The sequence below is a fragment of the Chaetura pelagica genome, unplaced genomic scaffold, assembly GCF_000747805.2.
Source record: "Chaetura pelagica isolate M959 unplaced genomic scaffold, ChaPel_1.0 scaffold531, whole genome shotgun sequence".
Lineage (NCBI taxonomy): Eukaryota > Metazoa > Chordata > Aves > Apodiformes > Apodidae > Chaetura > Chaetura pelagica.
This window is the reverse complement of record NW_009952362.1, coordinates 977,908-991,682: the sequence shown is the minus strand read 5'-3', so window position 1 is coordinate 991,682 and position 13,775 is coordinate 977,908. Positions and strand designations below refer to the sequence as shown.

General features: G+C 40.0%; 1 protein-coding gene across 1 annotated transcript in view; it reads right to left on the bottom strand.

Moving 5' to 3' along the window:
- SORCS3 (sortilin-related VPS10 domain containing receptor 3) overlaps window positions 1-13,775 on the bottom strand; it is a 275,728-nt gene that overhangs the window by 82,902 nt on the left and 179,051 nt on the right. Inside the window, exon 7 of the mRNA XM_010007928.1 lies at window positions 204-268. Coding sequence (XP_010006230.1) covers window positions 204-268 — 65 coding nt within the window. The remainder of the gene's footprint in view (window positions 1-203; window positions 269-13,775) is intronic.

Genomic DNA, 13,775 nt, shown 5'->3' with positions numbered 1-13,775 from the left:
CCTCACAAGCACAAGCCCTGCAGGCTATGAATTTCCTCCTGGGAGCTAAGGGTAAGAGTATGCCTCCCATCAAACCCCATGAGCTACATCTTTCCTATCAATTAAAATGTAAATGTGGAGACAAAATGAGTAAAGTGAATTTCCATTCCCACTCAATTCATGACTCAAAGCCCACTTGTTCAGTGTTGGCTGCAGACACTCACATCCATCAGCTGCCCGGGCTTCCATGTGCACAAGGTCAGGTTCTTTATCCAAACTGGTCACCGACCTGAGGTGGGACAGAGAGAGAGAGAGAGAGAGAGAGAGAGAGAAAGCAGCCAGTTAGATACAAGGCTGCAATCAGACATGGGGGAAGGTGAGGGAAATCAACACTAGTTCAAGTACCTTGTGACATCTGGCATGTAGGTACCTCCTACCAACTTGTCTTCTTTGTGTTTCTAAATAGTCCACTCTAGGAGCCGTATACTAATCTTTAAGACAACTTCCCAGGCACTGGTGAGTCAACCTGCCTATCCCCTTGCCTACAAGATCAAGACTACAATGATCATTCTTGTGGTGACAAAGCAAGCTGATTCCCAGATCCAGTAAAAACAGGACTGTTTTAATGCTGAAGAAAAGACAACAGCATAGCAGCCCCATGTTTATAAACAACAAACTAAAAAGGGGATTTGCTTGGCTGAACAGCACCATGAGAGACTGAGTTTCTTGATCTGACCCCAGTTTGTTGGGCAACCGTGCTATTGTTTACTTCAGTTTCCCCATCTCTGATAGAAAACAAATGATGCACATATGCATGGTGAAGATCTGATTTAAAAAAAACATAAGAACGTATTCATTATTCCCCCCCAGTCCCATGCCATGGTCCTTGATAATCATGAAACAAATAATAACTATACTAGTTGAAACCCAAGCACCTCAAGCTAAATCTTACTGTGCGTTGTTATTTTATTCCCTAAAAAGGTTTTGCAAGGCACATTACAAAGATAGTTTTCCTCCTGGCAGAGGGAAAGTTAAGCTCAGAACAGAAATGTTATTAGTGTCCTGGCTGATAAGAATCACTGGGAGATGAACATTAAGTCCTAGCAATGGCTGGCAGGGGGGGAAAAAAAATCCATAGATGTCCACGTGATTTATGGAGCTGCTTCTCCTGAGTTAACCAAAGGGTTAGATTAAAAAAGGGACAACGACAAAAATCAGTTTCTAATTCGGTGGAAGCTGAATTTGATACAGTACATTGTAAATAATAGATTCCTTCCAAGCCAGCCAACGTTCATTATTCCCTAATGTTCTGAAAGACCTTTATCACAGTCTTTTGCTGCTTTCATCCTTGGGGCATCAACAGCTCAAACATTAAAAAACCAAAAATTTATAATAAAAGAACAAACAAAATACAGATGCTTTGATATATTTTTGTGGATCTCACCAAAAACCATAGCAATTGAAGCAATGACAAACACATGGATGTGCTGCAGTTCAGCTAAGATCAACCAGTGCTGCAAATGGCAAAACTACATTGTGACCCCCTATGTAGGTATCTGGAACTGGCTCTGCTTGTTAACTAGAGCACCACATCAATAGTGAGTCTATTCAATACACACTGTGAATTGTAGCCAAAAAATCCCCAACACAACAAAACAAAGCTGCACAGGCAGAGCTTTCATCATTCTACTCCCAGTGAGAAATAGGCTGCTCCTTAATAACTACCATCAGTTTCAGGGTGATCCCACAAGGAAGAAGGTGCTATTTGTTATCGGTAAGGATGGCAGAAGAGGCCTGAGTCCCGTGATCGTGTAATTATCAGGGTCAAATCTTCCAAATATCTGGACACAGTTAAAAGTGACAGTAGGACTAACAGAAATAACTTAAAATGTCACTGAAAAACATTATGGTGTGCAGCAACATTATTTCCCTATATATATATATAAACGGCACATATATTTTCAGTTCATAGCAGAAATTTTCTGCCTTTTTCTCCTAAGTGGCCCTTAATGTTGTAATTTCAGCTGTTCGATCCTCACCTATGACGTGTCAATAGTGACAGAAGTACATGCTTTTCAACATATCTATCACAACTTTATCAAAGGGAGCAGAAATTTCACCACTTTCAGGTTGGGAACACATCAGAGACCTGCCCCACAGCCCTTACCAACAGACTTTCTACTTAAATCCATCTTACATCCTAGAGCCAGCACTCTCCAGGCTTCCTGAAAGCCAGATACCAGTCTTGTACCCAGAGCCATTTGCTGGCTCCTGACACCACAGCACCAGGCTGCTTCACCTACACTCCAAAAAATCTCCTGGGTCCCTCTCCTCCAGACAAGGGGTCGCTGTGCCTCCCACCGCAGTAGTGGGACAAACTGGCTCAGGTAATAAGAAATACCATTTCTCCCACAACACTATTGATTTTTAAAATGACTGTAATTAGAGGAACCTAAGTATTTCCAAACAAAATCCAAAATATTTGTTACCACTGTGTATTTACATACACAACCTTCGTGGATCTACTCATATTGCCTATTAAGTGAGCACCAGGGAACAACAGGAGTATCCCAAAACATGCCATCCTAGCTTGAGGTTCCTTCCCAGTGACATCTACTTGCTTCCTTAATTAGTTTTAACAATGATGACAAAAAAAAAATAAAAATAGGACCAGCATACAGCACCTCCCTAGTCTTCCTCTGGTTCCCAAATACTGTGCTTCAAATGGAAAAGCTCACAAAGCAACCTCCTTCAACCCAAAGGCAAGACAAGCTCCCGTTATCAGTAGGCAGATAACAAGCCTGTAAAGCAACGCATCAGTCATCCTTCCTTCTCCCAAACCAAGTCACTTTCTTATATCAAAGACTGATTACAAAACAAATCCTAATCAATGCTGTTTCTTCATACCTCACCTCACGTCTGCTCCCACTGGCAAAGAGCACAGATTTGCTTTGCAGTGCTCTGACTCCTGAATAAGGGTATCTTCAGTGAATGGTCTCATCATTTGTCAGAAGAAGCTTTACATGAAGAATGCAAAAAAGTCAGGCATTGGAAAGAGCAAGATGTGAATGCAGAACCTGGAGCACAGCTGCAAAAACACACACACAGACTGTAAAGCTATTCCTTTATCCCATGTAGTAATTTCTCTGGTCTTGAGAACTCATTACAACAACCTCTCAGGCCTGGCAATACAAGAGCAGCAACAAAACAAGAGAAGCCACCTTCATAGCTGTGTATTCTCTCTTATATTATTTCTCTGAAGAACATTTGGAGGATGCACTGCTCAAAACTATTTGAGTTCCTAAAGTGTGATGTGGAGACATGTCAGCACCCTCTGGACTTAACCTTTCCCTTGCATGTTCTCTACAACCAAATGGAGCTCACAGAGTGGGCTTGCTGGGAAGGGGTTTCATGGCTCTCTGGCTGACAAACAGCTCTGTTTCAGAGGCATACAAATACAGGAATATTTAACAACAATGAGAAGTCCAAGCACAGCTTGAAAACAGTTTTCCTGCCACATGGTCGTATCTCGGGCTCCATGCACAGCTCAGCTCTGTATTTTGTATGTGCACAAACACAAAACAGCAAAAACTAAACCAAGGTCCACAAAGTGCATCTGAGTGTGCTGCTGCCCTGGATGGCTGTAAGGAGGAAAAAAGGGCATTGTCGCTGTGAGAAATCATGCTAAATCAACATCCTCCACCATTCCTATTAATTTATCACCGCTTGGATGAGAAAATGCTGAGAGGATGCAGGCAGAAGACTGGCTGCTGCAAAGGCAGTTTTTGAAATGTGGAGCCTGCAGCCACAATTGCAGCTGGTGCTGGGTCATTGGTCAATTAAGAATTCAAACTAAATTCCATTAGTGAGGAAGCAATGGCTACTTTTTCTCTAGCTTCTGCTGCTGCTTTTCCTTTACTGTTCTCATGGTAGCTCTTGTTTTTTACAAGATCTATTGTCCGTTCTTTTCAGAAGAGGATTATGTTCTTGAAAGCTGAAGGATAGATAGGATCCTGGCAAGATCCTTACCTCTGTCTTAAGGGAAGGGGATGTTCCATGGACTCACACTTACTAGGCCATTCTGCTAATACTTCATCTCTGACCAGGAGAGAGAGCAAGCAAGAAGAGCGAGGAAAACACAGTATTCTGCACTATAAATAGCTATTCCTTAAATGTTTCTATATAAAATACTATATAGTTCAAATGAAAAATGCTATCATATGCAAAGAAAGGATAAAAGGAAAAACACAAACTCTTGTGGTTACCTGCGTACCGTACACCTCAGCCCACTGTTTCTACCAACTCTACTGCCTTTCAATGGAAGAAACAATTTTTTTCAGTTTTTTCTACCCGTTTTCCAGACATCAGACATTCAGCGATGGAAGACAGCCCTGATATTTAGCTACTCCAGCATCTTAGATCAAAAATGATGAGCAACTCAGACTGCCTGATGTTGATGCTTGCTCCCTAAACTATTAGCAAAGAGTAAGAAGTGCTCTGTTCCTCCATCTCCTGGACCCATTAGCTTAGAGGATGGAGGGAGTATTACTGGACATCAGCAACATCTGTGTCAAGGGTTTACAACAAGGTAAAGAATCAGGTCACAGATACCAGCCTTTCAGACTTGGTCTGGTATGTGCTAGATTTAACTTTGTGGAAGCAGTATGACTGAGTTCTGACCAGTCAAGACAACATTTACCAGCTCTGGCTCTGAAAACAAAATCAAAACTTCTACAATGGATTGAGACTTTCCCAAGATGCCAACTTGGAAATGCATTTTTACTAGTTGGGATGTCAGACTGAAGGCAATTGTCACTGCTCATGTAAAGAAAGGAGGAAACAGATGGAGACTACTTAGCAGGATGTTGTGCTGTAGATAAAGGCTAGAAATGGGAAGGAACAAGGCATATTTATTGTGCAATAAGATGTAACGGAGGAAAAACGCATCCTCTTGCTGCAGGCAACTGCAATCAAATTAGTGGATATTGCCAATTAGTCCGCTGCAATTTTAATTTTATCCTGCCCCAAAAGTGAATAAACATTTCTGTGTGATACCAAGCAAGCAGTGCACAGGACTAACTCATCCAAGCAAAAAAAAAGGACCATGTCTAGGTGGACAGATTGCAGCAGAAACTGATCCATAGAATTCCTGCTCAACTGATTTGAATCTTTTCACATAGCACCATTGCTAAATTATACATACATTTCCAACATGGGCCAACAGGCTACCTTCTCCAGCTTGTATGACATCACTTTTGCAAAAGAATCATTAACTGCAGTTACTTTTGGATGGTCAGAGGGATTCTGTGTACTAATCTGTTCTTTACTGCAGTCAGGCCTAAACTAGATCCATCAGGCATTAACTCTGCACACGTAACAGCCGATATGCACACAAGCTGCATACACCTCAGGCTGACAACATGCCATAAGCTACCTAGTTACAAATGTTGAACTGTTGGTGGAAAGAATGTATTTATTAAACACATAAATACAATACTATTCTTCTGTGGCTGAACAGGGGGAGATGCTGCTGGATGGGGTAGGATGTGGTATGGTCTCTGAAGAGCTGTGGGCAAAATCTCCTTGCACAGCATATTTCAAACAAAATTTGGAAAAAAAGCCGGGCAGGAAGATATTGTAAGAAAGTGTCTTAGCCATGTCCCTGGAGCTTTCTATGTCTTTTCCAGTGCTAATTTCCATGATGCTACAATTCTGGACATTGGCAGAACTAATTGTTGTGAGAGTTCACTTGCAAGATAAGGTAAAATATTGCCAAGCATTTATTCTAAGCTAATTTCTTTTCAGCAGAGCCAATCCTTTTTAAAAGGTCCCAATGAACTTCAAGGAGGTGTTGAAGGAGATGTCTGGTATCTCAAAGGAAACATAACTTCGGTGTTTGCAGCCTCTGCATGTATTTCCCTATATACATACATGTCTGCCCCTCATCCCCATTACCTGCTGAATGTCTAAATAAATTAACTGTAAAGCCAAAGGTTCCAGAACCGCTACACACAGTTGTTTCATGGATACAGCAGGCCAGAAAGAAGAAAGAGGTCCAAATCAATCTTTCCTTCAGGGAAAAGCTGACGTTTAGCATCGGCCATGTCACCAATCACTACAGAATCCACACAAGACAGCAGGCTCTGCTATACACAGAAACATTTTTATCCTCTCCCTATTACATAAAAGAAGATGACTTTTTACATCACAGAAATTAACAGCAACTGGAGAGAAATGCCACTGAACCTGATAATACCTTCAAAGGATATTTATCAATAGAAGAAAGCTGCTCTTGATTCATGTTTTTTCTTTTACCTGTGTGCTAATACCAAAAATTAAGAAATGAGAAATAATTCTCTGTTACAGTTAATAGGTCTTAGTCCTTTAAAGTTCTGTGGAAATTATCCCTCAACCTATACTATAAACTCCAATAACCATAACTAATTTTTTGTGAAATAAACTCAGAAAGGTGTGTGAGTAGGAAGGTAAAGATCCTTACTCACAGCCGTGTCAAGATTTGAAAGGGCCAGCAGCACAGGCAGGGCATGTGCTGGAGGTAGCATCTTAATTTCCCAGTAGTGCCTGAAATAATTTCTCAAGGGGACTGAGTCTCATTAAGGGAGCAGATCTGTCAGCTACGTCAAGCCAGCACTCACAGCGAGTGTGCTCCCAGGTGCAGCCACAGTCCTGCTGCTTACGTACCAACTAAATAAGCTACTTCCATGCAGCCTGCTGCTCCTGACTCATCAGGGTACAGCCCATCCAGGATACATAAAAGCAGCCCTGGGGGCTCATCCTCAATGAGTAAGAAGCCTTTTGCCAAGTCCTAGCAGCACCAGCATCAGGGTATGGTGGAAGTAACGAAGCATCAGCTCATGAAGTTAAGATGCTATTCTCTTGAAGACAACTCCAAGTTTCCATTCATGACATACCATCAGCTCTCTGTCCCACGTGCTTTGGGAAAGGCATTTCTAGGGAGGTGAGAGGGGATCTGTCTGGGATTAGAGAACTGCAGACTTAATGGTGAACAAGTTTGAAACATATTCCAACAGAAGACTTTGATGCTGTTGACATTTTTAGCTTTGTATCCCTTCTTATCCTTTTCTACTCCTAACATCCCCCTCCTTTTTTTTCTTTTTTTTTTTTCTTCTTTTTTCTTCTTTTTAAAGGAGAGGAAAAAACCTAGAAAAATAGGTGAAGAAGTGAAAACTCAAAATGCAGAAATTTTTCCTGACAAAAGTCATTTTAGTAATCACAATCTAAGACAAATTACTCGGGAACTGGACACAGGAATCCACGCCAGAGGAATAGTTGATTCTACTTAACTAAAACTCTTTGTTTCCCGATGAAAAATCTGGCAGTAGAACAGTTTGCAGGAGATGGTGGTTGGGGTGTTATATGGTTCTCTTCAGCTTGTTGGAAAAAAAAATAATTAGGGAAATGACATTTTTTAGCCAGCTGTGTTTTACACATCTCTGTGAAAAGTTGAGTTTTTGTTTCTCTTCCAAGACTGATCACTGATACATTAAGTGATTTTCATCCAGTTTAAAATTAGTTTAATGTTTTCTATATTATGAAGTTCAGTTAATTAATGTTTGCCCAGTACTTGACTACCCTCCTTTGAAAGTCACATAGATGGGGAATTGCTATAGATTATTGCTTTAGTTTTTCAAGAAACATGAATCAGCCCTATTTCTGACCACATCAGAAAAGCAAAGTACATGCTCAAAGATGCCATCAGCCCAGCCCATCAGTCCTGCAGTGAAAGACTTCATTGGAGTTACTATTTCCCTCCCTGGAAGGCAATGTTTAGAGAACTTATAATATTCCTTTGTCTCCTGGCAAAAGTATCTTAAAAATTATCCATTCAAGTAATCTTTTACACCAAAATAAGAATTCTCAGTTCACTCTGTGTTGAATTGCTTCATTTGTATGAACATTTTCTGACTGAAATAACGACATGCCTGAAACACTAAGACTCAGTGATTCAGCTATTAACAGAGTCCTAGGCAGAATATCGTGCCTCTGAAAAGCTTCAGAGTGAGAGCATAACTTTGTAAACAAATGCAGCAGCAGATGAGTAAAAATAAAACTTAAATTGTCCAAAGAGTGCCAATATGAAACTTGGCACAGGCAAAATGTATAGGATATGCTGATGAACCACATATGCCTGTGGACATTGTACATTGTATTAATTAAGGAAGGATGAGTCTCCACATTCCCTGTTGCAAAATATTGTGCAGAATCACCCTGGGATAACAACCAACATTCTGGAAATAAATTTGTAGTTCAGTTTATGCATTTTGGAGAAAGGCAATGTGAAAAACTAGATTTCTGTCACCAACTTTTTATGGCAGTCTTTGTTTCAGATGCTAACGGGAAAAGAAAAAACGGCTTCTTTCATTCTTTGACTTGTAACCATCAGCCAAGAAAGGAAGAGAGAGAGAGGAAAGAAGAAGGCGAAGGACAAGAAAGAGAAAAGAGAATAAACTGTTCTGTTCTGGACCAGTAAGCATAGATGAATCAAAATGTCTCCTTGCCCCCCAAAAATCACACTAAATTAGCTGCTGAGAGTTCCTTTGTCCCAACATCCACAATAGGAAAAGACAAAGAAGCAGGAAACAAAAAGGATCTGGCAACAGTCAAATATGCAAAGACAGGCTCTGTCTGTAGAAACAGCAAGTCTGTGTGGCTATAATGGCTAAAAGCAACAGTGACAGGTCTGCAGATCACCATGTGTCTTGTGACAAGACAGGTTTGCATTCAAAACAGAAGCAGCCTCACAGTCAGAACGGAGAGGAGATTAATAAAATGGCCACAGCCCCTTGAAGGTCTCTCCATCAGTGGGAGAGTGACACTATAGCAGGAAAGACCAGAGAAACCACAGAACTTCTGTGGGTTCCTTTGCTTCAAGTTACATGGATGCACCAACAAGAAGGAGACAAGATGGCCTAGGAAGTTGAGTATGAGACACACTCCTAGCTCTTCAGAATGGCAGAGTCCAAAGCATCCTCATCCCCAATGCATCACCCTTTTAAAGTAAGAAAGCTCAGAGCAGAATGCTGCAATGGCAGTTTGTGCTACCCATATGTCAAGAAATAAAGATGCATGGTCAAGATGCAGGTAAATCAAGAGCTTGTCTTTGTGGGTTCTTAATCTGTTGTTATAGATGAGCAATAAAAGGAAAGAAATGTACAAGGCCAAATGAAAAGTAATACTCCACTGTTTTCTAGCCTCGAGGCAAATTCCAAAGTGTCAACGCACGATTCAAATCTATTGATTTGTAGAAAGAAAAAAAAAGAATTCGAGAGAAACTACAGCAGATCCTGAAATGGCTTCAGGAGTCACTATTACAGATTGTCCCTAAAATCAATATTATAATGGAACATGTCCCCTTCCCTCAAACATTTTCAATCAAAACCTGAAAACTAAAAATATTATGAGCAAAACCATAGAATATTTCTGCACTCTTTGGCCAAAAACCTGGGAGGGTTTGTTTTTTCCAATAAAAAGCAGAATTTCCTACTATGGGAGAAAACCTAGATCTACAGCAATCAGCTCTGAAGTCTACAGATATTGTTTACTACTTCCTCCATCCTTGCTGGAAGTCACAGGTCAGTACATTTCTCTCTCTTAAACTCACCTACAGAACTTCTGATATTTCACTAAACTTGGAAATGTGTCTACATGCCATTTTTATTGCCTTCTGCCCAATGGAGGACAATTATCTGTGAGATAATTACAAAGCTAAGATAACCACTGCTAACTCCTATTCCAATTAGCTCAGTACAAATACGCCAGTAAAACAGCCTCACTCACTGGCTTCTCACCCTTGTCCTTGTTCTGAATATGATCAGCAAGAGACAAGTTCCTGAATCAACATTATTTAAAAGAACCTGTAGTGCAGCTAATAAGATACCCCTTCCCACTCTTACGTTCTGATGTAACTTCATACTTACTATGCTTAACAATAGCAGAATTAAACTCATCTCATTCTACAGAGGAGGCTCAGGGGAATGCCAAGGAATGAAAGGATGGGAGTTTCAATTTCTTCTCTTGCCGAGAAAAAATTCTGCCTCATATAACTGCTGACGAATTGTCGTTTTAAGAGAGTTTGTTAATTTCCAACGTGTAGAAGGCATAAAAAGGGATCTCCTTATCTTTAATGGATGTTATTGAGCAACACAAATGGCTCATGTTTAAATGAATGCAAAAACATCTTGTCTGTTAGGCCATGATAAGACTGTTCTTTCTGCACAGCATGGGTTCAGCTCCTTCTGTTAAATAAAAAAACTGGTTGTGTTCAACTAAAAGGCAAGCAAACTTCTAAAGGTTCAGAGGCTAAAGTCAGTTCAGGGAAATGAACAGGAATTTATCTGGGTCCTTCCTTCTTCTTGAGAAAATCCACCTGAAGAGCTTCGAGCAATGACAGAAAATCTAGTTTCAATCAAAAATGGTCTCTGATAGTATTGATGTACTGATGTACTGAGGATAAATCCTCCTTTAGATCGCAACTTTCTCCAATGCAAGAATGGTTCCAGCCCCAGCTGCTGTAAAGAAATAAGCTCTAAGAACCCCTACAAAGATGCATCTCTGGCAATCCAAGTGGGACAATCGGGGATGAGTTCTGGGGAAGCAGGGAGGCTGGGTCCAGGAAAGCTGCTCGAATGACTCCTTGACGTCAGCAGGTGTTTCACCACTGAATGAAATGGCCGGAAAATTATGTCCAAAATCAGATTATGTGAAAAGGTAATTTCTCAACTTATCAGAACAGTGTTGATTTTTAAAACAACTCCCAAAGATTCTGTGCAAGTAATCTAAAAAGTAAGATGGTTTATGTCTCACCATGAAAATTTCAGAATTACAAATTTGTCCAGAAACAGATGCAATTGTGGTACAGAACAAAGGTAAAAATCTAAGTGACATCCACATGAAAAAAAAAAAAGAGAGAATATTCCTTGGTAGCCAGAAAGTGCAAAATATTATACTACGGTCAGTCCAGCAGCCTAGCTTTCGATGAGCTTGCCAAACTATGACAGAATGGGAGATCCCCATATGCCTCAGGGAGATGCATTATTCAATATATTAATTAGAGGGCTGGCTTTCATCACTGCTTCTGTCAAAGTATCATGAAGAATTACTCTGAGACTGTTACTGACAGGCTGAAATTAATTTGTGTTTGAGTCCACGTGCATCAGGGGGAGACAGATCAAAAGCAGTCCAGGCAGGCTGCAGGAATCTGCAGTACAGCATTTAAGCTGGCTTGTGAAACACAGAGATGAAGTTCAGACATCTTATCCCTATGCATGAGAAGGAAACATGCACTTGCAGACAGACATGGCTTTGGGGTCCAGTCCAGAGATCAGTCATAACTGGGAGAAAAGTTCCACAAATTCCTTCCCAGACCTTTTTTACTATCTAGTGTATCTAGTTTGCTCCAGATTCTTAATCACAAGATTGTGAGAGGGATTACAAAATGACCCAAGACTAGCAATGGGGGAAATAAGAGCAGAGCCTGGCCCCTGGGATGTAAAGAAACGTAACAAACCAGAGGAAAGGCCTTTTGATGGCTGAAAGCCCTAACTGCAGTACCATATGTGACATTTAGTAGTAAGCATTAAATTTAAAGCAGATGAACAGAAATGCTTTTCAGTCTTAAAAAAATAAATAAAAAAGCACTACCAGCCTCAGTACTTTAAAGTAATAAAAAAAGGCTAACATGACAAATTGTACTAAAATCACAATAAATCACAAACTCAAAAAGCCAGACAGCATTTATGTAAGGACATCCACAGTTACAGTAGCAAAGAAAGGGTATTCCCTCCTCCAAGATACGCTGAGTTTCTCAAGCAAAAGGAGGTTAGAAAGAAAAGTTCCTCAAAGGCAACCTATTCCAAAATGGCCCTCCCAGTGTGTATACACTACTTGTTGAAAGAACTCATTCTGGGTCTGATAGCAGGTGGCCATGAAATCTATCACAACTTCTCTGAAAGAACACTTAGCAATCTGTAGTTGAAAAACAGGACAGGATTAAGTTTATGAAAAAATACGCTCATGGACAAAAGCAACATACAAAACTTACAAAGGTTTCTCAAACTTTGGTTTGTTACTCTTGTAAACTACTGATCACAGTTATGAAGTATATCATAAGCATATTAACATCTAACTTGAGTATTAGGGACCAGTATCTGCTTTGAATCACAAAAGATCAAGATGGGAATAGGAGACAGGATACCTTTATGTTGGTTTTATCTAGACAGCTTGTTTCAGACTGCATTTTTTCCCTACTTTAATTTTAAAAGCTCAAATATTGCAAAATTATATTTTATTAAGATTTAAAAATAATTTTTTAAAATGTAAAAAAAAAAAAAGATTCAACCATTTCAGGATGTTCCCTCATTCAATTTTCCGGGTTAAATGTCTTTATAACATTAACAAGAATTCTAAAATATATTTATGGACTTGTAACTTTAAAAATTAAACATGTTTCAGTCAATAATCCAGCCCAATATTCAGGTCCCATTTCTATCTCTGCACTGAGTTGTTTTGCAATCAAAAGCTAGTCAGCTATGATCTAATATTTGGAAGTGTTAAATATCTAGAGTGCCAACTGCATTAACTGTAGACACACAAAATGAAAAGAAAATCTTTAACCTCACAGTTGCCCAGTTTGCCCATCTTTTAAGTGAACTAAAATTGGTCTTTTTATCACCATGCTGTTGTGATCTTTAATTAACTAATGTGACCTTGCAAGGAAATATTTCAATAGATGCCAAGACCTCTTAAGTAGGTCTCACCTATCCTGAGCTGTTATTACAGAGCTTGAGGCCAGATTTTGAAAATTTTGTTTTCATCCTAGTACAGTTCATGGTCATGGTGACTTGAGTAACACATTCCAGATTTATGTTAGCATTATCCTCTGGGACAAAAACCTTTCCCAGGTGTTCTCATGCACAGGACATGGGAAGCAAGTCCCTTAACACAGGCAACTGAGTCACTGGCCCATGGGAGTCTCCAGGAATAAGTCCCTGTTCAGTTCTTTATGTGCAGTCAGTGTGAATAACCACTGGGTACACACCTTAATGATGCTCTAGGTGATGTTATGGCTGCCAAAGGGGAATTATTCCTTTCATCCACCGCTCTATCTATGGTATGGTTTTAATTCTGAAAAACTCTAACGCAATATTAATTAATAGTCAATTTGACATTTACAAGACTGTGTTTTCTTAACACTAAACTTGGCTGTAAAAAATCAGGCGATGTTTCCCCAGCACTATGCAATGACACCATCTGGCAGTTAATGATGAGTGGGATTTACAGAAGAGACAAGCACATATTTGACTAACCATTTCATTGCTGGCAAACTAGTCAAGTAAAGGTAACCTCAGCTGTATGCAAAGGTCAAATCTGGAACTACTGCTGAAACAGTTTATATGGACCCAAATTGGCACAGGGATTAGGAAATATCAGTGCTGTCACAGAGATGAGGAGATAAACACAGACACAAACCTCTACTCAGCTGCAGACCCAAACCCAGATCATAAACACATTTTAAGAAACTAAACGTAAGATTATAAAAGGTCTTCACATGCCACTAAAGCTTATTTTAACTCTCTAGTGTCCTTCAGTGCCCTTAATGGACTGCTGTAGCACCCAATACAAAAATATTTGAGTACTTCACCCACTATATTCAACAGGGAAAATACATGCTCACCTGCCTGTCCCAGTCTTACCTAGAGTGTAGTAAGGGAAAGTCAGCTTGAAGCACCCAGGAGGTTATAGAAAATCTATGGTCC